Consider the following 26533-nt stretch of genomic DNA (forward strand, 5'->3'; position numbering starts at 1 on the left):
AGAAACAAACAAATGATGCCTTTGATCCTAAAACCGAAGTATTACGCTGCAACACCGTCTCACACCATGATACATCAATATTTCCATAATTAACCGTTCCTGTGCCCGTCATGTTGAAACATGTATAATTACCAGTACCCTTCCATGGCTTGAAGGGTCCAGTTTTAGTTTACTCACTAATTGGCGGGAATAAGGAGGACAACGTCGTACAATTTGGTGTGGAGACTTCACGTGTCATAGCCATAATACAACCAAATCCCCATGCATCGTCTGGATATAATGGGGCAGGTTCAGTGTACAGGTGGGGCCTCGCTGATGCACAGGCAACATAATCTGACATATTTTGCTCCCTCACCTGTTTTACCATCCATCTGAGCCAAATATTATCATCCTCATAACCGGTAGATAACGCTAATACATCGAACGGGGTGAGCTTAGTGTAATCATGACTACAATGTCCTTCTGAGAAGGGGGTCGGCGATGGGTTAATCAGTGTGGGTTTATCTAGCAAATTAATCTTAATTAATCCTACGGGATCCCTGCCTTTCATGTCTACTCCCACGGCAATATACAAATTATCAGGTTTGGAGTCCCAACATTGGCCAGGCACTCCAGAAGGTTTAACATAAGGGTTGTGGTCCAGGCCAATAATTGATAACATAATGGGATTCTGCGTCCAATCCCTTTGTATATGGAAATACCCACTTAACAAGATCCGCCCACCTGAGGTGGTTTTAGCTTTTTTAGGTGCCTAATTTGTGTGCTGCCATACATGTTCCCATGAAGAACACCATCTCCAGGCCCCTGGCCACCCCAACCCACAAACATAGACGCCATACTGTCTCCACGACGCATTATGTCCAAGATAAAAGAGGACTCTGAACCCTTATAGTAGTCTAACTCTATACCTCCCCCGTTTCTCACACATGCATCTCTTCCTGTCCCTGGTGCTCTCCTCACCCTGCGTGTGCTGGGCCCTGGATTTGACTTACCATTGGATCCTGGAAGACTTACAAAATAATTATGTTCACACAAAACTAAAGTCAAAGATACAATAACTAACTGACATGAAAACACAAAGTCCCAACACCCTCTAGTTACCCCACAGTCCCATCTTGTCAGCTGGAGTCTTCTTGGTAACAGGAACCAGAACCTCTGCTCCTGAAACTTTTAGACCTCCTTCTCGACAGGTGACCTTACTGATGACTGTGGAGTGATGCCCTTAACTTCGCCTATCACTCTCGGTCCCACGCTGATCCTGATGATGTCCCCCGCTGCTCATATATGTGCATTCTCTGGATAGCCGCTCACTAACGTCGGCAGAAATTCACCGTCTCATCTACTTTAACCAAGTAGGGTAGACTACCTACAGATGTCTCCTTTCCCTTTCAGCCGCACAGCATGGGATGTCCTCTCTACCACCTGATATGGTCCTGTCCACCTAGGCTCCGACCACTTCCTGTTTATCTCCTTCAGAAGGACCCACTCGGCTGTGTGTGGCTCCGTCTGTACTTTCCATCTCTCCTTTCACCTGTAATACAAATACTAACACCAAAGCTTAAAATTCATTATATTATGGTTTATATTAATACCATACTGCATACTTCTTTGGTCTCAGCCGGCCAGCTGGTCCGGGAAACTGTCGACCTGTAAGAAGCTCATAGGGTATACATTATATGGCGTTATTAACACAACATCAATACAATAGATAATACTTGAACCCATATAGATTTGGTCTGTGCACAGTGCAACATCTCCTGAGCCTTTTTATGCCTCTACTGTGTGAATGGTAACCTAATAAGCTTTAAAGGATGAGGAATTCTAAACACCTATCCTCTGTGATAGCCTGTTTATTAGAAATAGCTTTACATTTCCTAACCATGGAGCCTAATTCTGTAATATTATGTGTGATACAATGACTAAGCAAATAAGTGGCACACTATCATCTGCCATTTTGAGCCATTTAAAACTGTTCTGGTGTTAACTATACGTCAGCAGCTACTCCCTCCTCAGTCACAAACAATGTATCTGCTATGATGGACCAGTATAGTCCCTCTCATTAGGAGGAGAACCTCTCCTGAAAAAGTCTCCTAAAAAGTCAAAAGAAGCCAACCGATGGAATGAAGTGAGATGCCGGTGTGATCTTTGACAGCCATCACCCCACCCCTTCCTCTATGGTATTGACCCCACCCACCATGATAGTGGGTGCGGGTGACCCAAGATGGGGTTAAATACGTATCAGGATTTCCCACAACTGGGGACTGTGGCTAAGGTGGGGGAGCAGGCTGAGGCTGAACCACCCTCTGTGATGCAGGGGTGTATTTCTTCATTTTCCTCTGATATGCTGCTTCCTTTCTAGCTTGAGCTAACTGCAGCTTTAATAATTGTGTCTGCAGCCCTTTCATCTCCATGGTCTCTTTGTCAGTGTTGTCAGTGTGTAGATTCATATGGTGTACAACATGTCTCTCCCAAGCAATAGAATCAATTCCTGGTAAATCAGGGTCATTTTTCAGGGCCTGCTGAAGCAACAGGGGAAGCTCCTCCTCTGTTGCCTGTCTATACCAGTGCTGCTGGGCACCAAGTTGACTAGAGTTCACTCCTGTCTGTCTGTCTGTTACTCGCCCACTCCCATCAAGGACAGTCATGATGGGGTACATCCCAGGAAGTGGGGTCTGAGGCAAGCAGAAGCTACAGCAGAGGCTGGTGAATAGGGAGGCAGTATCTCCGCCCCTTGAGTTCCCTCGCTCTCTGCTTCCTGTTTAATGTCAGTGGTACTACCAGACTCCTTACAATCATCATATATGCAGCACAGATATGCTTATAAGATATCCTTCACTGCCTTCTTCAACTCAACTGTCTCTAACACTAATAATCTAATATCCTCCTCCTAATCTCCTCCTTTCTCTCTCTCTCTAGTTTAACTTTATTCTCCGCTGTTGCAATCACACTTTTTAGAGGCTTTTTATCATCTCCTTTCACTCCCTGTTCTGTCATTGCTGTACACACTGCTGCTTCCATCTCAGCTGCAGCCTTCTGTTGTCCCTGTGCTCCTGCCTGTCCGCAGCAACGGCTCAACATCTCACTCATCTGTCATCTGCGTACCTGCGATATGTTAAAAATGTACCTTCTATATGTGCCTTCTTCGATCCCTCACTGTGACTGTGGCAACAGAGTCACACCTTCACTTAAACACACTTTACTCAACCGACTAAGTCCAACAAGGAAATGTCAGAGCTGTGAGCTCAGGCGAAGCATGAGAAAACCACACAAATTGCCTTACAAAAGAATTCCTAAAGGACAAGTTAAAGTTCTAAAATGATGGAGTTAAAGTTCTGCCTTTATTCCAACTAAAAGGTTGTAGAAACAATAGTTTCTTTCAACTTCAGGACTCGTATAAATGCGTTTTGGGTCATATTTATGCAAAAACATAAACAGGGTTCACAAACTTTAAAGCAGCACTATAAATGTCCCAAAATCCATCCGGTAAGTACTACGTCTGAAATGCTTCCATGCTGGTTTAGGATAGCTTCATGCCATTGCAAAACCAGACAGATGGGCCATGATGACATGAAGCAAGTTCAAATAAAGCAGGGGGCCTTGGTTTGTAAGCTGAGGGCTGACATGGGCCTCCCTCACATTTTGAAAGGAGCTGGAACAGAGGGGGTTAACGGCGTCAGCACGCATGGGGGATGGGGCAGGACACCCAGGCAGTCCTTTCATTTCCAAGAACTGCAGTCGTTGGTAAAAGGGGGAAAAAAATTGCCTCATGCACATTTTCTCTCTTCTCCTTGACGTAGGGTGTGATCCACATCAAATGTTGCATGCAAGTGTTAAGGTAGTTTGGATTGAAAAAAGACAACGTAGACAGTTAAATGTTGTACCAAATGTATAATACAGGTGTTGTTATTACCAACACATATACAATAATATAGAACAGCATTAAAAAAAAAACTTTGTTACACACACACACACACACACACAGGAGTTAAACCAGACACCAGAAACAAACTGTCCTCAGACTAGAGTCCTCCTCCTGGAGCAGCGCCTGCTAAACAGTATGCAGTCGAGGTTCTTATGGTAATGTCCTGGTGTTGTGTAGATCCTGGCAGCAAAACAGGTCATAGTTTTACTTTATGTTTATCTACATAAACAGGTAAACAGATGGATCAGAGTCCTGTCATCCATATCTGTGGGCCACTGTCCTTCCTGTTCCTGTCAGGGCTGATTACTGAAAGAAACTACACATCATTAGAGAGTGATTAGAGGAATCTGCTGCCCTTCTCCTCAGCGGCGGCCTCTTCCTCTGCCGCCCCATCCTCTCCCACGGGCACTGCTGAGGTGTCCGGCCGAGCGGCGCAGCTTCTTCCTCTCTGCATGGTGGTCCCGCTCTGCCTGCTGCTGCTGCCTCTGCTTCTCTGACTGCACAGGATGACAGAATTATATGCCGTTAGGTAAACTCTGCCTGCAGAATTCATCCAAACCTTGCAGATTTCATGTCATGGGCGTACTGCTTGTATACACATCAATCATGGCCCTCTGGTTGCACAGAGGTATGCAGAATGTTTTTCTTTCTTATAAAATGTTATTGATGCAAACGCTTTATTTTTGGTGATTTGGAGTGTCACCTTTTTGAGTGTAAAGGTCAGCTGTTTGCTGCCCACTGCAGTGTCGGCCATGTTGCTGATTCCAGAGTGTTCCTCCAGCTTCAGGCGGTCCTCCAGAGAAGCCCTAGAAAGACAAAAGAAAAAAACAAAAAAAACAAAAACTCGCATATGATCCTCGGATACAATATCACACAGTATCCAGAATGTGACATAACATGCTGACATGTAGCTTTATATGTGCTTGTGTATTGTATTTTCTAAGTTTCTTTATGGTGATCCTGATCCTGTAACAGCTGCAGACCCTGAAGCAACAGAATCACAGTCTGCCACACAATGAAGCAGCCCTCATCAAACAGCATTTAATACACTTCTAAGACATACTTCTGCAGTTTCTGCTTGCGGGCCATGTCGTTAAAGCTTCTGAACTCCTCTCCAGCTTTGATCTGGTAAAACTGCAGCTGGCTTGTCTTCTTGCTCTCGGCCGTGTCTGTGGATCCGTTCTGTTCCCTGTCCAGCAGGACGGTGTTGCGGTCCGCGTCTTTCCTCTCCTGCCGGCGGCGGTCTCTGCCCTCCTGGCGCAGCAGCCTCCGCTGCTCCCTCACTTCCTCCACCCAGCTCTTGTCGTCGTCTGAGCTCTCCTCCTCGGAGCTGCCTTGCCCTTCTGGCTCTTCCTCGTCTTCAGCCACCTGGACGGGACACAGGACAGGATGTCAGCATCATATAGCATGGTGAATGTAAATTTATAGCTAAATCCGAGTGTGACCTGTTGGGAAGAGACGGACTCCTTGGCCAGTAAACGCAGCTTCTTCTTCCTTTTTTGTGCAACCTTGGAGACAATGGGGTTGAGCAGGCGGTAGTCCTCGCTCTGCTCGTCCACCTGGTAGTCTGGGTTCTCAAACATCACCTTGAAACGGTCGTCTCCAAGGATGCTAGGGAGAGCCTGGAGTGACAAAGTGGTGATGGTGTAAATATTTAGGGTTGATGGTTAAGTACATTTGAGGGCGATTGTGTGTTTTCCCTTTTCCCAATGCCACACAGGACAGAAGAACAGAAACACGTCGGAGCACAGAGAAAGATCTCACTGTCTTCATGTTGTAATCGTGTTTTTATACCTTGCCCTTCTTTTTCCTAGAAGCCTCTTCTGCTTCGTCATCACCCTCCTCCAATAGCTTGAGAGCCAGTTCCTTGTTTACCTTGGGCAGCTTCTGTCTCAGAACAAAAACACACACACAGGAAAATGGGTCCAATCAGCTTCAAGTGTGAGGAACAATTACACATTATTACTGACTGAGCAACAATCAAGTATACAGACATTTCTTCATCACTTGTGAAACTAGTGTGAGGAAACAAACACTGAGCCAGCAGTAACCAGCACGATCCTGTCTGACAGGTTCATTTAATGCTTGTCAGTAGGACTGACTCGTCAAGAAAGCACTCAATAACAATGTGATACTAGGGAAAAAAAAGATGTAAAGGACATAGTGATCTCTCACCTTCACCTGCACCCTCTGGGTTCTGGACTCCTCAATCTTCTGGCGGATCTTATCCTTGCGGTACTCCTCGTATGCAAAAGGATTTGCCATGGTTTTGACCTGTGAGCAAACCACCAACATAATGAGTTTTATCTCAATAAGTCTGACAAATGTTTGAGATATATAAACACTACCTTGTGATAAAGCCTGATGTCCATGAAATAGCCGTGCATGTAGGCTCTTAGGAGGGATGATCCCACCAGGTGAGACAGACCTGTAACAATAAATAGGGGAAACAGACATTGAAGGAAAAATATGTTTAAAAGCTAAGGTAAGGTAAAGATTTGTGAAGCCAGAATATTGTATAAACAAACATACATTTATGGAAAACTTGGATTTAGTCTAAAACTTCCTTGTAAAATCTTATTTCATAGAGAATGAAGTACATGCATTGGCTGGCCCCGGAATATTTATCAGACCTTGTGGCACTGCACCAGCCTCCCAGAGCCCTTAGGTCTGCTAACCAAGTGGTCCTGGAGGTGACCGAGCCTTCTCAGTCGTGGCTCCCACTCTGTGGAAGCTTTAGCTGTGCGGTCAGTAAATGGCCTCCCCACTTTTAAACCTTTACTCAAGGCACACTTGTTCACCTTAGCCATTGCCTGAGTATAGGCAACTCTATGGGGTTTTATGCTTTAAGATTGTACCTTTGTTTTATTGTACTGTATTGCACATAATCTCTTTTATGTATTTTATTAGTTTGATTTTATTCTAAGTATTCTACTGTTACCACTGTGACCCTGCACTGCGGGACAAGCGGGTTAACAGAAGATGGATGGATTCTACTGTTAAGGCTGTGGCCTTATGAATGTGCTCAATAAATAAACCTGACATTGAACCCTAAAGAATTCTGGTTCCCTGATTGCTCCTCATCATGAGAGAAATGTCAAAATACACTTTAAATATATTGTGCTGTCAATAAGACTATGCCTGACTGAAAGCAGATCAAAAGTTTAGCATTACCACAGTGATCACTTTCAGATTTCATAAACACATCATTCATTATCGTCATTGATGACATTCTGGACACGCATTCGTGTCTCCTTCAGGATAATTTGTCAAAGCTCTCTGTATAAACACCTGCAGAACTCAATCAGTGTAAGGTGCACTTTGTATTTTGGAGATGATTACAACATGCTAATCCAAGTTGGTAAGCAAATACCACACGTACCCAGCATTTTCGCATTGCGATTCTAAACTAGAATGCTAACTGCAGCCTCAGAGCGGTGTGTAAACTGTTAGTCCAGCCGGTTTTAGAATTAAGTTTCATCAACTAGCAACAAAAAGGTAAAAGAAAAGGTGAAGGGAGTGTGATTAAAGGTGTAAATAAACACAAACAATGATGTGTTCAAATGGGTAAAATGGCTTAAAAAAATATAAATGATTGTGGTGTTTATGAAATATCATATTTTGGTGTGTAGTCAGATAGAATACAGACAATGTGTAGGTAGCCGCTTTTCCCAGGATGGACCCGGCTGCACTCAGGGCCACCTCGAGGTTACATAACAGGGCTGCATTACTGGGCTCCTGTAAATCAACACCGCGGTGCCCCTGCCTACCGCCTTCTCTCCTTTTATTCCACATCAGCCAACCACCTTTCTGCTTCTTGTCATTTGATCTCTTTACTGCTGAGCCTGCATTCCAGTGTTCATTCAACCCATCCAGTGTCCACTCCCTTAACCCTCCTTGCTCCCAACACATGCTACTCTTCTTACATAAAGTTTCTCAACCAACCCCTGTACTTGGGTAGTCTAGCCGTCCGGACTAACCCCCAAGGCGACGGAGAGGCCTTGACTCGTACTTTTGGGTGCAACTTTCAGGGTGTGGAAGACACTCCCTCTTTGTTCGGGGATCTTTTGAGCTCTGTGTTCTCTCCTTAAATAGTGCATACCACTTTAGGGCGTTTAACCCATATGTGCGGGTTGCCAGGTCTCACCCAGATTGTCTAGGTCCTTCCGGGTGACAAACTTGTAGTCATCGTACACGGTGCTTTCTGGGCTCTCCTCCAGCTCCTCTGTTAGGTTGTCGAGGAAGGAGCACCACCGAGGCGCAGGGCCCAGAGCCTGAACACACACACACAGACACACACACATGTTTAGACTGCTGAGTAAGTCTGAAACCTATCGTGCATTTGTTGAAACAGAAATAGACCAACAGTCCCAGGTCATGTTGCTGTTCCAGTAAGAAAGGAGTGACCCGTGCCTTTTTCCAGAGAAACATGGGTGTACGCTGACATGTAAGCAGACACTGGTGATACAGTGAAAACATCAGGGCAGCAGAGTGTTGCTGCTGCACTTTCACTGAAAATCCTTCAGGTGTCCACAACAATAAAACACAGTCAACACATCATTCTACTATCTAACATCTGTTGTTATGGATACAATACAAAAAAAAGTTTTAAGTTCTTGTAAAAGTTCTTGTTTAGTGTTCCACCAGTCGGGTTTAAATGGTACTTTAAAAAACACAAGCTGCTTAAATTAGCCATTCATCATTAAAATTGTGAAATCAGGAAGAACCGTCGGATTATAAACGTTCTGATGGTTCTTAAATGCATCATTTTTTCTACTGGAAAATCTGATGTGAGCTTATAATCATAACATTTTATCACCAGAACTTCACAAAGTAACACAAAATTATGCATTTCTCAGTGCAACCATGAATTGACAATTTGTTGTAAAAATGTTTTTTGTTGCAAGAGATAAAATACAGGTTTGCAGAGGCTAAGAAGATGCAAATGTTTAATTTGAGCACTTATTTTAAAACACTTGGAGCTATTCCTACGTGCCATTTTCACAAAGATACAGCCCTTTATTTGCACAGTGTGTACAGTCATACTGTTTTAGTATATTCATATGTACTTTCAATTTGGATTTGAAATTTATACACTTGTATTCTAACTAACTGTGTAACTTGTGACCTCTGGCAAAAGAATTTCCTCCAGGATTCATAAAGTTTTATCTTATAAATGAGTCCACACTCCTGCATGAAGTTCAGAAGATTCATTAATACGCTTCAGTTAATCTGAGACATATGACATGGGGTAAATAACTGACAAAAATTAGTTGCCAACAAATGTAATTTTCAGTTTTGTCATTGTTGTCTCACTCACTCACACGTGTGGAACAACTGCACGAGAAAGCGGACCTAGGATGGCATCCCGTGTCAAATTATTCAGCGATCCTCTGAACCCTGTGTTGTCCTGTAGTACAGAGTCACAGGGGACTGGAGCCTATCCATGGGTGAGAGGTGGGGGTACACCCAAGACAGGTCACCAGTCCATCACATGGCAACAGACAAACAACCATTCACACCTAAGGGCAACTTAAGGCTGTTCCATACTCCACGAGAACAGAGAACAGAGAACTCGCTCCACGGGTGGTAAGAGTAAAAAAAAAGTTAGTTTCGGCACGGAGGTACTCCGCGAGACGTGTGTGTGCAGAACTCCTTATAGGGCCCTCCTACGCAGCGCACGTCACACAAGGTTGACAATGCATTGTATTGTAAATGTGAGCACAGTCGTGGTTACCTGGCCTAACGAGCTGATAATGTTCAGGGAAGAGGGCGCACAGCATGACAATAGATAGAAGATCAGTGTAGCTGACTGTAGCAGACCTCTGGAGTTTAATTCTATGAACGTGTGGCTGACTGTCTGCAATAATGCATCCCGTCTCCCGGTGTTTAATGTGCGCATCGAGCCACTGTAACGCCGTGATCAATACTGGGATTAGTTGTTATCGCCACCTTTTGGACAGACGCTCCGTGTTTGCCAGCTTCTCATATAAACTGTCCATCGTTGCTGTACTTCCTCCTTCTGTCTGTGTGTTCAACACGCCCACAATAAACTCCGAACAATCACAGCATGGTTGACACACAGCCTCGAGAGAAAAAGTTCTGCCCGGGCCATGTGTCCGAGAGCGCTGCACAACGGGTGGTCCGAGAGAGAAAATCATGTCATTTTGTGGGCGTAACGTCTGCAGGGGGAAGTTCTCTGTTCTCGCGGAGTATGGCTCCAGCTTTAGAGTCACCAATGAACCTAACAAGTCTTTTAATGTAGGTGGAAGCCAGAGTACCCAGGGTAAAAACCCAAACACGCACAGGGAGACCGTGCAAACTCCACTCCACCGCCGTGCCATGCCATATCCTAACCCTGAGTCTGAAATCCCAAACTTTGACTGATATCACTGATATAACGATGCCTAAAACAAACTTTCAATTTAAAATGTATCAGCTAAATAAAGGCCATTGTGCAATTTATAATCAGTTTAATAGAGATCAACTGTAATAATGTTTATTTAAGAGGTGTTTCATTTCTTTACGTTTCACATCTTAAAGAAGAAACATTAAATCTGATGCAAAAACTCTTTAGAGAAATAGGGTGAAGTAATGTGTGTGATAACACAGACCATCCCTGTAGTTTAGAAACCTTTGGTTATGAAAGTAGCTGGGTGGACCTTTGCTGCCTAAATGATGTGTCTCTGTCTGCTTCGTGCAATCCCTCTGTTGACGCAGAAGATGACGTCACATTGCTGGGGCCAAAGTCAACAGATTCCAGTGTGCAGCTCGCCGACACTCTTTGGTTTCATCAGTTGAATCAGCTGAATTGCTGAATGCGAGGAGTGGCTTTTTGTTTCAGACATAAAACGTAGCAAGTTGCTTAAACAAGTCTTAGCGTGTGCCGTGTTTCCAGGAAGTTTACCGATGACGTAAAAAAAGTCACGTTTAAAGTGCCTCCCAAAACATACTGCATGTTCAGTCCTCACATTAGTAACTGCTTTTCTTAGAACACTGTGTACAAACAGAAATAAGCACAATTACAGACCAAGACGTCCTAAGAACAAAAACATGTCTATGCACAGAAAGACAACAGAGCACCACCCGGAATAATAACTGAATAACCTGACTCTGACCATGTCCACTGTGATTGGAGCGTACACACAGCAAAGTTTACTATACACACATCACATTCACTCTAACACACGTGGGAAGATTCTATCAGAGACACACAGCACACTGTTGATGACAACAAGCACCATCCAATGGAACATCCAATGCTCCACACACCACTAAATCACCAAGGTGTGTATACACACACACCCACACACACACATCAGATGTCCTTTCCCCGAGTCATAATGTGTGTGTTTCTGTCAGCTGTGTAAGAGGCTGTAAATGTACTCACAGGGATGTAGAAGGTGTTCATCTTGGGATCCTCGTTGGCAGTGAAGAGCATACCTGCAGAAGAAGTTAAAACAATGTGAGGACACCAGTAGGACACTCATTAAAAGCTTAAGGTTTAAATGTGTTTAAAGGTTTAAATGCAGAATTTAGTCCTGGTCATGCAGGTCTAAGGCTTCTTCTACACATAAAAACGCAACCACAGGCATGTGAAATAGTGGTTGTTTAGGATTTTAATTTGTCCTCATCTGCCTTATATAGAAAGAGTATAAATAAAAAGAATTATTATGGCAGAAAGAAAGAGTCATGCATCATTTATAAGCTGATTAATGCTGCGAAGTCATTATTTAAAACTGCTTTAGGGATGAAATCTCATTAAGAAAACCCAAAAAAGAAAGGAATACAAAGTGACTTCAGTGTTCACCTGACTTCACTTTAGATTTGGTTCTAGTTCAGTCTTATAGAAAGTGACTGGCAGCAGTGACAGATGAGGCAGAGTGGCTGTCAGGGCCGGGGTGTAAACTCTACTGTAATATGGCGCCACCCAGAGGACAAAAATTGCCACAGCTACAGCTACTTTTAAACAAAATTATTTCTATTCATCTTTACAGACTAGTTTATCAATGTGTACAAATATTTAAGCTATTTCTGCATTAACATACTATAGTGTGGTGTACGTATATTGTGCTATTCATGTGTGTGTATAATTCTTACCTGAATTAGGGTAGATGCAAACCTCATTGATGTTGGTTTGAGGTTGTATGGAGGAGAACAACTTGCCCTGTAGTGGAGAGATGAGAGTCAAATTTGAATTTGTTTACATCCACGCTGAAAGAAGGACAAATAAATCCAACCCTCGGGGCTCGAACTGTGGTTTGCTGAGAAGTCACAGAATTATAAACACACGAGCTACCTGTGGACAAGAGGAGTTTTCCACTCACTCTGTCACATGCTGACTGCAGATGCACTCACACACAGCTCAGCGTCTGAGGCCACGCCGCTCTTACCACACATGACAGCATGCATTACTCAGCATTTTATGGTCTTTTCAGATGATAAACCATCATAAACAGAGATGTGGTGGAGTCTGTGTATAGTTCCCACAGGACTGAGGTCTTTAAATGTTGCTGTCCGTTCTAAGAGCTTCACAGTGTGACGTTCACTGTCCTGCTATGAGTGTGTGTGTGATGCCAGCATCCCAGTCGAATACAGTATATTTCTATATATTTTTCAAACTTGAAAACCAAGTTCCTACCAAAATACACATAAAAAAATGACATGTACTTTTGTAAAAACAATCCTGTAAGGACTCATACTCACATTGTCTTTGTTCCAGATCTTTATTATTTTGGAGTCAGCAGACACAACCAGGTCCAGAGGGTTGTGGAATATAAGAGACTTGATTGGCAGGTTGTAGAAGTGGTCTTTAACCAGCAGCGGCTGGCTGGAGCGGAGGTCATACATCAGCACCTGTAGCAGAGAGAGAAAAAGAAAAGAAAATGTTTGAAGTCTTTAAATTCTGCAGGAAATACAGCAGCACGCTGTCAAAGAACAGAAATATACAGTATAACGCATCTGTTCTGGTGATGAGGACCTTTGTTAGGAGAATATGATGAACTGAAAGCCTTCACCTCACAAGTACTGAGCTTGACCTTTTAGTGAAAACTGAACTCATGTCAGTAACTGTATCGGTCACTTCATTGTGACTAATCACAGGAAGAAGAGGTGGAATGTCACCATGTGTGCAGCTGACACAGCAACAGAGAGTACGAGGAGGACAAGGCAGCCGCAAGGATCACACGGCTTTCTGACAAAAAAACAATAATAATAAGACTACTTTTAAATAAAACTGGGTTTTGGGTTTACCTGGCCTGTGCTGGTGCCGACTGCCATGTTCAGAGCTCCGTTAAACTTCAGCGCACTGATTGAAGGCAAACCTTGGACTCTGCCAACAAACACACAATTTCACCATGATGCTAACTGAACAAGTATCATGTGCCATAATGACCTACAGCTTGCAGCTTGTTTTTCATACACAGATACTGCAGAAACACAAAGCGCCATGTGGCTACATATGCGTCGTCGGCTGAACTCATTCGACATCCTGGCGTGACAGCTTGGTACTTACTCTGTGCCTTCCGTGAGGCTGCTCAGGGCGCAGTCCAGGATGCCCACTCGGTTCCTCACTCGCGGGTCCCAGCATTCCACCCTTCCCTGGTCACCCAACAAAGGAAATGTCAGACAAATGCAACTGGTACCGAATAAAAGATCAATAAGAAGACAAGAAGGCAGCATTTGAGAGGGCAGCTCCAAATGTGAGAGGTAACGCTTCAAAATATTTGAACTTTAACACTCATAAATCACTTATGTCTGTCAGCCCAGCTGGTGTGTGATCCTTTCTACTAAACAATAAGAAGAGAAGGGGAGCTCATTTTAAACCTTTAACTTTGAATCTTTTCTCTTAAATTAGTGATGGATGGTCACACACACCATCTCTCCTCTCTTTTTTTGTGTGTGCTGATGACGTCTGACTCATTTCTCACCATGCATGTGACAGCACTTACCTCAGAGGTTCCTGTGGCAAACAACTGATGGACGGGGTTGATGTCACACACATTGTTCTCTCTGATCAAGAAATCAAGACAAAAAGGCATCATGAACACCAGCTGAGAGAAATGACAGGAAATGGCAGATTATCAGTGTGTGTACAAAACTTACACAGCATCAGTCTGAAGCGAGTTCAGGAAGCGTCCCTGTTCCAGGTTCAGTCGGAACACCTCTGAACTATTAGATATAACAACAATTAGACCGGGAAGCAGCACCAACACGATGAACTACAAATTCGGCCGACTGGAATCTATCAAAAGAAAACCAACTCACGGAGTTATGGCAGCAACAAAAGTGCCTTAAAAATGTCTCGTGAGACATGTCACAATAGGGCGTGTTCTTTTTCTCACTGCCACAACAGCCAGTTTTGTGTTTGTTCTGAAATCACGTTTCATCCATTGAGTTTCTGTGAGATCTCATGTCTGTGCAATTACCACAGTGAAACTGTTGCTGCAAATGACAGGAGTGTGTTGGTCTCACAGTCATCATCTAGTATTTTGTTTTCGGAAGATTATAAAAACATCGAACACTGATACTTGTAATACATGTAACCTGATACCTCTGGCACAGAATTGATCTTATCTTACATTTTATAACACGGTTAAGATTTTAAAACCTAATGTTGTAGCCAGCCTTACACAGACACAGAGAATGAATCCAAAAACAAACAGATCAAAGTGTGTGTCTCTCAGCGCAGCCTTACCTGGCCCCTACAAAATAAAGGTCACAGGATGGATAGTGGTAAGAGAAGTCCCGTCCAAACTTTGGAATGCGTGTCTTGTAATAAAATCCGTGTTGGGAGTGGAACTCCACGTAGCGGTCGCAGTGCAGGAACACCAGCTGCATACACAGGAAAATGACTGTGAGAGTTTCTTCATGTATAGTCAGAAAAAAACTTAAAGCACTAAAACTCATCAGAGCAGCCTCAGGACAGGCAGCCCAAGAGTTCAGCAGAGTGACAAACTAATGACATCACAGCTCAGACATCAGAGTTACTCTAATGTAAAGCAGCTGACACATCTCGGCATCAAGTGTTCAGAGCAGACTGTGAGTCCGGTCTTGCTGCAGAGAACTGCCTGGACCAAGAACCACAAGGAATGGACATCAAACCAACTTTGGTTTGGTTAAAGCTGTGTGATCAAAGCAAAGTTGAAAACATGTTCTGTCTTTATATGTGCTGAAGTCCATATCTGCAGAAGATGAATGAGTTTTGCTGATGCCATAAAGAAATAATATTTTTATGGACATACAGAAACAGACTTTTTACCTACATCCTACTTTATAACATTGTTCAACAGCTGTAGTTACTTTTAAGGAGACAATGGACGGCAAGCTTCTGAAAGTTGTTTAAGATAAAATCAGTAGCGCCAATCTTTTACTTTGATAGTAATGACAATCATTTAACTGGTAAGTTGACCAGCGCGTCATGTACCAATGCTGGTAAAGTAATATTTCTTTAAGAGAGGTCATCATAAAACTCTGGATTTATAAAATTATAAACCAAATTAACCATCTTGTGCTAATACACATTCATATGTATAGAAATGGGAAAAAAAGGACTTCATTGTCTTACCTTAGAGTAATCATCAGACAGGATGTCAAAGGCCACAACTTCAAGACAGAGAAAAGAAATTCATCACATTAACTATAGCCACAGCACACACTATACACTATACCACAGACAGAGTCAAGCAACAGGTAACTGTGTTTTCCTTCTTACCATCTGAATCCAGACAGCGTTCAAACTTCAGGGACAGCTGATATGTATCATAACAGCGAATCCTGGGTTTGTAAGTGCCTGAAGAAATAGAATAAAACACCCTGCTGAACATTCTGGACTGGCAGATGAAGACAATCTGACTGTTGTAATCTGCTGTCTTACCCGCTGCCAGGATGAACTGACCATCCCTGGACACTTTGATGGAGGTGCACACTGTGGGCATCTCAAAGTCCTGGATGAGCTCAATCCTGCGCTGGACGTCTAAAAAAACCAAAAAAAACACACAGCAGTCAGAATAATGACAAACATTTTGGAAGAAGAAAACAATCTGTGCTGATAAGATTGTAGCAGTAAACTTACCAACATCTTTCTTTTGGAGCTGTCTTTTCTTCCGGTCTGACAGCCACTGCATGGACAAGATAGAGAGATTATATAGATAAAATAAAAATAATTTTATAAAATAATGATTATATAATTAAAAAATCTTTAATGTCAGAAATAAGTACTCTTCCCACAGCTAGCGCTGTTAGCTAGCTAGCTGGCCTCAATGTAAGCAGTAACTTTATAACCGGAAACAGAAATGTTAGCACCAAGCCACACGTACCTCTGGAAGAGACTTTCCATGGCTTAAATTGTAAATCTTCACATCATTCACACTGGATATCTGCATTGTAGAAAATGAGCAACACGCTGTTCACTCATAACACTGCTACAACACACCGGTGAGCTGTACGGAACCCACGTTGTTGCTTCGGAGTAAAAACAGGAAGTGCTGCTGCGTTTGGTGAAAAGGTTCCGGCTAGAAACGAAAGAGCGACACAACATAGTTCCAACTTTCATTAAAATGTGCGAAAAATAATTTTGATTTAATTATTAAAATAGCTACTAAATATTCACAATGCACACAAGTACAGTTTTTTCTACCATTACGCTATGGGTAGATACTATATAATTCATTATTGTAAAATATACAAAATTATTAATTTACATGGTAGTTAAAATTACTGTAAATTTCTGGAAGAAAATCTACACACCTACCATACAAACTAAGCAGAGACATGAATAAACAAACACCAATCTGGGCATATGTGTATTTAAAGTGTCTAATGGTGTATTTCATTTTTAAAGGTTTTAAAAGTTGTTTCCACTTATTAATACATATGTGTACAAGAATAGAGAAAAATATAACACAGCACAACAACAAATGGCACATCGCACATTTTGGTATGTATCAGACCACCGGCAGTTATGCAAGAGCTTCTAGTGACAGACAGTAGAGGACAGTAGGCAGGTTGTCAGTCAGTGTCAGGTGGAGCTGCAGCTCAGACTCTCACAGGGACCGTCACAGGATGAAGGTAACCTGAAGGTAAGAGCCCGCTCTGAAAGGTTGTTCTTATCAGACTTCTTTTATTTTTGTATTATTATGTATTTATAAATAAAACAATTTTAATATGGCTATATCTGAATGAGAAAATTATTAGTCTAACTATTATTGTGTCTTTGCTTTGGACCCACAGTCTGTTTGGTGCCAAAAAAAAAAAAAAAAAGGTGGGAGGATATTTTTTTACAAGGCACCGGGAGTCATGACAGACCTTTGGTTGATTTCTGTCCCACTGGACAAGACTAGTGTAGCCAGTATTGAAAAACTCAAGCGCACCATTGCCAAAACCAACCTGGCCTCCTGCTGGAAGTTCTCCATCCCAGATCTGAAGGTGAGTTTGTAACACATCCATCCCATAATAAATACAAAAACAGGACAAGGACTTACAAACATGCACAATGCACTGTGCATGTTTGTTGTGTTTGTAGCTGTACAGTAGAGTGCCGTTGAGGAGAGTGATGGTGTTTGGTGTCCTTCTCTGGTGAAGGGATAAAGGCTCAGGTTGCTTTCTACAGTTTGAGGCAAAATTTCCATCTGACCCATTTCACTCAACGTGATCAATGTTCACCTCGCCTGCCAGGAATTGCATTTTAACCGCTTGTTGTTGAGTTCTATTGAAATTAGAAACCCTGTGAATGTGGTGACACTGGCTGAATGATAAAAGATGCTAAAAGCCCGTAGCTACACCCGCTAAGCTTTGTCTGCTGCTCTGTCTATGCTCTGACCCCAGGTGGGAATACTGGACAGTCTGCTCTGTGTGGCAGATGATCTCTCAAAACTGGACTCGCTGACTGAAAGGTAAAAAAAACAAAACAAAAAGTGATGAAACATGGCGAAGGTTGACCTTGCCTGCTTGTCTGATTGGATGTTTGTAGCTTAATGTGCAGGTTTGTCCTTCATTAAGACTAGTAACACTGAGGTTGTGTGCGGTCGGTGCCATGATTAATTAATGGTCAGGGGCAGCTGACGGTTGGTTTTCCTTCCTGATTTGAAATTCATTGTTTGTGTACCTGAGCCAGCTTAGTGTAAGTGGGGATGTTAATGTCTATTTACAGCATCGAAATGAGATATATTTGGAATTTTGATCTGTTTCTTAAATCTGAGACCTTTTAAGTTAAGAAGACAAATACATTCCACATGAATTGTTCATTGTGTATCTCAGTATCACTTGCAAAAGAATTCAGAGAAAAGAAATGTCCAGAAAGGAAGAAGCCTTATAAATAACAAATACCCTCTGTGATCATTCTGCCTCTTGCATGATCAGCGTGATCAAAAAAACATGTCAGTGTATGAGGGAGGTGATGGAGCAGTCCACTGACAAAGTGCTGGAAAATGCCTTGGCCAATGGAGGTGACTCACACACACACACACACACACACACACACACACACACACACGTATAGAAACTCACTAAGTCAGTGGCCACAGACCATGTTGCAAAGGACTTCCATATGCACAACACGCTCTTTAGGCCCACAAGACAACGGCTGAGCAACACCAACCAGACTAACCAGCGTCTCTGATCACTCTCCTCCATCAGACCACAGCGATAATCAAAAAGCCGCTCTGCCGCCCCTGAAAGCCTACCTCAAGTCTCTGAGGGGTATTTCATCTCCTGCTATCCATGATGGTGTGCAGTGCAGTGCTGAGTCTCTGAAGTGTGAACATTTGCAGTACTGTTGTCCATGATAAACATTGCTATTCCGCTGCATGGTGTTGCATGTGCCATTGTGTTTTGATTTATGTCATGTGATGTTATAGTCAGGTTATGACTTCCTGTGTGTGTTTTCTTTCCTCAGTGGACCTGTTGAGCTACATGAGCAAGTTTCAGTGGGATAAAGCCAAGTATCCCACGGCACTGCCTCTCTCCAGCCTGGCAGACATCATCAACAAGGTACATACATGATGGATGGTATGCCTGTACTGTCACTTTAAGGATGATTAGTTTCAGATGGAGTGTTACGGATGTAGCCTATCTGTCATAGTAAACAGGACATACCTATGAGGGGATCTGTACACAAATCTAAAAAAGGTTTTAACAAATCCTGACTGCAGAAAGACAAAAATAAACACTTGTTCTATTTCTGTATGTGCATGCTAACATTATGGATGCAGGATTACTGAATTGAACTTGATGATGTTTATGTGTGCATGTGTGTCAGGAAGTTTCTCAGGTGGAGACAGAATTAAAATCCCGTTCTTCTTCATACAACAATATAAAATCCAGTTTGCAAAGTCTTGAGAACAAACTAAAGTAAGTGACAATTTAAAAAAAAAAACATATAATATGAAACTTTACATACAATGACCGTGTTGTCCATCTTTCCAGTGGTAACTTGCAAACTCGCAGCCTGAATGGCATTGTAAGGAAAGAAGACCTCGTGGTCTCAGAGTACCTGACCACACTGTTAGTAGTGGTGACCAGGTCAGTGACAAACATGTGTGTGTGCTGTGCTGTGGCTGTAGTTACATGGGTTCTGTGCATATCTCTGATCACAGAGGGAGCTACTCACAGTGGGAGGGGACCTATGAATCCCTGTCAGAGTTCGTGGTTCCGCGGTCGAGCAGGTGAGCCATCTTTTTGCTCTGTTGGCTGCGGGACAAGCCGCTCCACTTGATCCAAGTGCAAGTACAAAGCTCTGAGTGCCTGTTCTCAGGATCTAAAAGGTCAGGCGTGTAACCACAGGTGTTCCATTACCGGGAGAAAGTATGAGTCTGGGTGGTTTGGATCTATGGGAAGGAATGTGTTCAGGGAATGAAGTCTAGCCAGTTGATTTATTTTATGGCATCACACAAAGGAATAAAGCAGATACTCTATAGTGACAGCTGAAAAAAAAGTTTTGAAGAGATAAGGGAGCTACCCTCCAGCTTTAGCTACAGATCACACCCTGTCAGTTCAGAGCCTTTTCTGCATATTTTTATATATATTTATTATAGTATGAAGTGTATATGAGCTGTAAGCAATACAAACTTCTGCTGATACATTTGAATTATCACCTCATCTCTAGTGTGCTTGAAAGCTCTGATCTGATTTACTTTGAATAAACCTGCTACCAGGGTGTCCAAGAGTTTAAACTGAGGCAGCTGGACTCGTGACATGACTGCCATGAGTATGTGTTGCTGTGACAAGAAAGAATTAAACAGATCGCTGTTTATTTACATAGGTCATAGGTCACAGGGAACAGGCATGCATAATACTAGGTCTTCGACAGTGAACAGTGAGTTAACGGTGTCTTAATGTGGCTATACAAGGTCGACTTCACAACACAGTGTGGGCGTCATTTGACTGATTTATTAGTGTGTCCAACTTCAACCGACTTTGAATAATTTCCAAATGAGTCCTGTATTTTGGGTTTTTTTTGTGATCTCACCCGTTGCTGCGTGTCGTCACTCATTTTGCAGGAAGCTGTACGAGGACAGAGAGGGGGCAGTCTTCTCTGTGACCCTTTTCAAAAGAGACGTGTGTGAATTCAAAGACAAGGCCAAGGACAGCAAGTAAGCAGGATGACTTTCCAGCACGTACCAGTACGAGTCAAAGCAGTGTTGTCTGTGTGTCTTACCATAGTGTAGCCTGTGATCCACTTAGGTTCATCGTGCGCGAGTACAGTTTGGAACTGGAGGAGAAGCAGCAGCAGGAGCTGAAGCAGCTTAGTGCGAAGAAAAAGGAGCAATATGTGAGTCAAACGTTATATTTATGGAGTTTCTGTGTACGTGCTGTTGTGTATTATCATTGTGCATGCCTCCTCCATAGGGGATCTTTGTGCGCTGGCTGAAGGTGAATTTCAGTGAGATGTTTATTGCCTGGATTCACTTGAAAGCACTGAGGGTGTTTGTGGAATCCGTCCTCAGGTCAGTGCTGACCAGATCTTTTCTCTCTCTGTATTAATGAATGTGTGTAAGTGGACTCATTCTGATGCCTGCTGCAGGTATGGGTTACCTGTGAATTATCAGGCTCTCCTGCTGCAGACTGACAGGAAAGGCTCGAACAAACTGAGAGAAGAACTCGCCTCGCTCTTCGTGCATCTGGACCCCACAGCCAGAATGACAGATGTAAGAGGCCTGATTTAATATGAATGAATATAACTCTGAACTGAACAAAAAAAATGAGACTGATTTGATTTTCATAATCAGAGGTCAAAGGTCAAGGTCAATATCATAGGAATGCCATGAGGGACCAGCATAGATTTTTTTTTTACTTTTCTGACCCACTATCCTCTGTACAGAGGAATACAGGTCACATGACCTAGCTGCTAAAAAAGCACAGCAGACAAATCCTAAAGTGGCATTAGCAGAACTCTGTGGCTACATCCAGATTACCTGACTGAAGCCACTCAGGTCTGTATGAATACACAATGTGATCACCAATCCTGCTTTTAAATTAAAGTTTCAGAATGTGACCCTAAACCTGACACATGCCCATTATGGGGCATAAATGAGTCTGAGTAGGATGTGAATCCATGCAGCATTTTGCCGATACACACACTGATTGTTGTGATCTGCTGAGTCTGCACAGTTTTCTGTGCACCAGCTTTCTATATCGGAGAAAAACAAACCCAGCAAAAATCTAGCACCAATTATTTTACTCATCAGTTTTGTGACAAAGATTGTATTTCTCCATTTAAAGATGAAGGTAATATGTAGGGCAAAGCCATCAGCTACATGTAGATACTTAACACAATGCATGGTGGAACATAATGTTAAAGGTAGGGTAGGAGATTTCATTCTGATTCACTTTTTGTTAAATTAGTGTAACTTCTCTTTACAATCTGATAGCAACCGATTAGTTCAGCAGTTTTGCTTTAAAACGAAGAATATGAATCATCTGTGGAAGCTATAAAACACTAAAAACATCAGCCAATCCTCCGGGTGGACCCTGCGCAGAGTATTGGCTGGTTGTCACTCTCTTCCTGCTCTGCGTGCAGCAGAGAGGTACGTGCATGATGGCCGAAGTCACAGACTGGTTGGGAGGCCCTTTTCCATCTTTTACCCCAGTTTACTTTATATTTAAGTCTTTGCTGTCAAGTCTGATAAAAAACACATACAACTGTATTCAAAAACAGAATATTATATCTCCTTAGCTAGGATTCATCTTTGTTTTTCCTACTTTCAAAGGCTCAATAATAATCCAGGAAGTTAAGTGTTTGTCCAGATTCTCATGTCCGAGTGAAGAGCAGCTACCATCTGCTGTTCAGCCTCCATGAAAATGACATTTGTCTCATGCAAATTCATCCACAGCTTTGCCAAACCACACATGGAAAAGTGAAATTTGCGTTTATGTGCAGCACATTTACTGCATGCAAAATCAAAACCATGGTGCATTCCAGAAACACAATTTGCCTGGTGCACAAACACTTTCTCTGGGTCCAGGTGTGTGTGACTGTGTCTTATCTGCCCAGCAGGTGAGCTGTGACATCCCAGGACTGTCTCAGCAGGAGTACCTCTCTTACATCTGCTTTCATATCGGCACCAACGTGTTGGACATCAGCTAGCAGTCAGACTTATGACCAGCGAATGAAAGAGGGTCCCCGTCGCCTAGCTGGGACTAGTTCCAGACCTCGTCACTCGGAACCTGGAACACACACAGCAAAGACTAAAATAAAACATCTAGGAGATAATTTAGCCTTGAATATCTTGGTTTTCGACATTTTACGTGATGGTGGTGTAAATAATCTTGTCCCTGGATGGATCTGGGTTCACCTCAACGCAACCCACAGCAGTAGGTATATTTTTTGATGTATGTAAATATGTCAGTGTACAGCCTCTAAGTGAGCCTTTTCTTCTTAGAAAACTTAAAGCCATCATATTAATAAAATGTGATTCAAACCAGATCTCTTAAGCTGTCTCCCTACCTGAACTGTGAACATAACACACATGAGACTGAACACTCAGCAGTGCAGTGGAATTGTGGGTAATGTAGGAACCAGGAGATGCCCATTTGCCACTGATAGCTAAACCCAGAGGGCATTATGTCTTTATATTTTCATGAACATGTTATATGAGCACAAACTTGGACTCAATGATAGAATGACTGTTGGAATTTGGTGGTAAAAGGTCATGAAGCTAGTGTCCATTTTTGTGAATGTGATTATGTCCTATAGGTGGCCTCACTCAAAATGTAACCTTCACTGTGACAGTGTGCAGAGGACTACAACTCTAGTTTTAAACACTTTTAATTATAAGTCAGGCAGCGTTATAGTCCAGTGGAATTCAGGCTCAGCTTTGGGTCACTCCAAAGGGTATAAGGGCAATGCTGAAATACTGTGAGTTAATTGTCAGTGTTGGAAAGACGAAAACTTTACTGCAAAGAATGAAATCAGAGAAGAAAGTTTTGAGTCCTGTGCACATTTTTTTTGTTATTATGGGTTTTATGTTTAGGGACATTGGAAACCTGGTCACTCATTCTAGCCCTGTCGAATGTCCTGATAATGTGTCTGCAGTAAAGTCTTGGAAATTGTGTGTAAAAAAAAAATCTTAGCCAACATACAACAAAATCTGATGATACTGACCACAACTGCAAAGCAAGACAACAGTGATTATTGGAAATTCTGTTTGTGTATCAAGACATATTGAGTAAGTGTGACCAGTTGCTTCCCAAGCTATGCAGCCCATGGTCACCAGAGAGTGCACTGTCTCTGCAGTGTGTATGGCTTTAACACTTCAAAACACACCTAATCCAAACACACCTAATCCATAACGGTGCATGTTGATAGGATTTCTTTGAATATTATCAAAAAATTATTTCAATCTATAATGCACAATGTGCCACATTTTCCTTCATCAAGCTAAGAGGATGACGATTTTGTGAAATTAGTTTTAATTATTGACTGAACTGTTTACAAGTTTACGACTGCACAGAGAAAAAGGCCTACAAGAGGATGCTCCCTCCTCTCTCTCTCTCTCTCTGTAAGAGACAGACAGCGAGAGAGAGCGAGAGAGAGAGAGCGAAAGAGAGAGAGAGAGAGAGCGAAGTGTTAGGAGGAAAAGCTGGGCGCTCAAGCTGTGCCATTCACTGCAAAGGAAGGGAGATGGAACATTTTACGCATCAAGACAATGGCCACTAATTCCGGTTAGAAGGCTTTACTTTTTACATTTTAGGATAAATATTTAAGTTGTCAAATATTTAATACAATGTGGACAGTTCCGAAGCCAAGATACAGAGCTGGTTTGTGCGCAGAGGGAGAGATTGCTGTGAACATTGGCGGTGTCAGAGTGGTGCTTTTCGGGGACGTTCTGAACCGCTACCCGGACAGCAGACTGGCGGAGTTGTTAAATTGCTCATCTCAGAATGCTGAGGTTATCTCATCGCTTTGTGATGACTTCGATCCGGGAAGAAAGGAGTTTTATTTTGACCGAGATCCTGATGCGTTCAAGTGCATCATCGATGTTTACTACTTCGATGAGATCCACATAAAAAGCGGCATCTGCCCGATCTGCTTCATCAAAGAGATGGAGTTCTGGAAAATAGACCAAAGTGTTTTGGATGAATGTTGTAAAAGTTACTTAAATGAGAAGGAGGAAGAGCTGAAAGAGATTGCAAGCAAAGTCAAGGTGATCTTAGAGGATATGGAGGTGGAGCAGTGCACTACGCGCACCCAGCGGTGCCAAAGGTTCCTGTGGAAGCTGATGGAGAAGCCGGGGTCCTCACTGCCGGCGCGCGTCATCGCCATCGCGTCTTTCCTCTCCATCCTGGTCTCGGCTGTGGTGATGTGTGTGGGGACAATCCCGGAGCTACAGGTGACAGACGCCGACGGAAAGCCGGTGGAGCATCCAACTCTGGAGGCGATCGAGACCACCTGCATGCTGTGGTTCACCGCGGAGTTCCTGCTACGCCTCGCCTCCTCTCCGAATAAGCTGCACTTTGTGCTCTCCATCATGAACATCATAGACTTTATGGCCATCATGCCCTTCTACGTGGTGCTGTCACTTACCTACCTCGGCACCTCATCCATGATGGAGCTGGCAAACGTACAACAGGCTGTCCAGGCGCTCCGCATCATGCGCATCGCGCGTATTTTCAAGCTGGCGCGCCACTCCTCCGGACTGCAGACTCTGACCTACGCTCTGAAGAGGAGCCTCAAAGAGCTGGGGCTGCTCCTCATGTACATGGGCGTTGGGATCTTCGTGTTTTCGGCGCTTGGCTATACCATGGAACAAAGCCACCCCGAGACCCTTTTCAGGAGCATCCCACAGTCATTCTGGTGGGCTATCATCACCATGACCACGGTGGGATACGGAGACATCTACCCAAAAACCACCCTCGGCAAGTGCAACGCAGCCGTGAGCTTTCTCTGCGGGGTGATTGCCATTGCCTTGCCCATCCACCCCATCATCAACAACTTTGTTGTGTTCTACAATAAGCAGAAAGTCCTGGAGACCGCAGCAAAGCGCGAAGTGGAACTGATGGAGCTGAAATCCGGCAGAGAGGCGCGCAGAAAAAGTAGGAATTAAAAGATTACGCAGACTCTCTGTTAGCTGGTATAAAAACAATGTGTGTATAATAATATCAAACTCATGCTATCAAGACCTCAATAAGACACTTGAAGGACATGCTTTGGCACAGCACCCAAAAGAGTGTACATAAAACCAACAACACAGCTGTTCTTTGCTTTCACTGGACTGTGATGTTTTTGTCCGTGGTCCAGTTTCCTGTTTATTTGTGTCCTTGTAAAGGCTGTTAAAATTGTGCATGAAACAAATGAGGATCACTGCGCCTATAGGAGTTACAACTGAATTCTGTCCCGATACACTGCAGAGTATAAGAGTGATGATTAATGTAAACAAAATCTGTTCCAATGTACTGTGCATGTCTGGCTCAGAAAATAAACATTCTTCAATATGAATGAAACAGGCTTCAATGTAAATCATCGCAAATGTGAAAATCTCAATTTAGAATGTTTGATCAATTTAATCTGATTATTCCAGTTAGCCGCAGAGGAATAATTTGTGTGAAGCCTGAAAATGTGCTTGTCACTGACCAGATTAAGTTGTGTGATGTGGTTATTCTCACAGTACAGGCAGTGAAAGTCACTGAGAAACATGCTACATCCTCAAGACCAGAGATACGTCAAACCTCAAGTGACTCCTGATAAGAGTTGCTGCTTTCATCCACAAGCAATCTGATATTCAGTTTCAGCACTTTTATCTGAGGTGCTGATTTATGTATCTATGCTGTGGTGTGTCTGTGTATTCCCTCAAAGTGGGAATATAGACACAAAGAATTTGGGAAACCTCTCCATCCACAGGGTGAGGTATGACATGGTGTGTGTAGCTGTGATACAGAGGGATACCGGTGGTCTAATGTGTTATTGAAGCACTAAAGAAGAATGAAACAATGACTGTATGCCCCATGTAACCCATCATTTGCACACAACATTTACTTCAATGTGGAAAAGTGTTCTGTTTCTATTGGTCAATGCCACTGACACGGCGGGGACATTGTTTATACAAAGCTCTAACACAGTAATGTTGTGGATCTTGGATCTTGTGCAGCAGAGCACTGCAGGCGCAGCAGAGCGTG

The 26533-nt window shown here is 43.0% G+C and overlaps 3 protein-coding genes across 3 annotated transcripts; 2 read left to right on the plus strand and 1 right to left on the minus strand.

Moving 5' to 3' along the window:
* Positions 1–3873: 3873 nt before the first annotated feature.
* Positions 3874–16404, minus strand: nol10 (nucleolar protein 10). Its single transcript, XM_028394619.1, has 21 exons — positions 16240–16404; positions 15996–16041; positions 15798–15896; positions 15636–15713; positions 15489–15526; positions 14619–14755; positions 14027–14092; positions 13873–13933; positions 13437–13522; positions 13175–13253; positions 12629–12778; positions 12023–12089; positions 11313–11365; positions 8070–8196; positions 6271–6350; positions 6098–6196; positions 5717–5809; positions 5368–5544; positions 4986–5290; positions 4626–4728; positions 3874–4419 (listed from the first exon to the last, which is right to left on the minus strand). Exons 1-21 carry the CDS (start codon positions 16303–16305, stop codon positions 4285–4287), a joined length of 2145 nt encoding a protein of 714 aa, XP_028250420.1. The 5' UTR covers positions 16306–16404; the 3' UTR covers positions 3874–4284.
* Positions 16405–17218: 814 nt separating this feature from the next.
* atp6v1c2 (ATPase H+ transporting V1 subunit C2) lies at positions 17219–22505 on the plus strand. Its single transcript, XM_028394635.1, has 13 exons — positions 17219–17347; positions 17747–17814; positions 18281–18366; positions 18557–18619; positions 18816–18910; positions 19179–19270; positions 19346–19441; positions 19516–19584; positions 20419–20511; positions 20603–20690; positions 20768–20865; positions 20943–21066; positions 22416–22505. The coding sequence occupies exons 1-13, from the start codon at positions 17219–17221 to the stop codon at positions 22503–22505; spliced, it is 1191 nt and encodes a 396-aa protein (XP_028250436.1).
* A 1639-nt stretch (positions 22506–24144) lies between these two features.
* Positions 24145–25464, plus strand: kcnf1b (potassium voltage-gated channel, subfamily F, member 1b). Its single transcript, XM_028394629.1, has one exon. The coding sequence runs from the start codon at positions 24145–24147 to the stop codon at positions 25462–25464; it is 1320 nt and encodes a 439-aa protein (XP_028250430.1).
* The last annotated feature ends 1069 nt before the right edge of the window (positions 25465–26533 follow it).

Source organism: Parambassis ranga, chromosome 22 (genome assembly GCF_900634625.1).
Source record: "Parambassis ranga chromosome 22, fParRan2.1, whole genome shotgun sequence".
NCBI lineage: Eukaryota > Metazoa > Chordata > Actinopteri > Ambassidae > Parambassis > Parambassis ranga.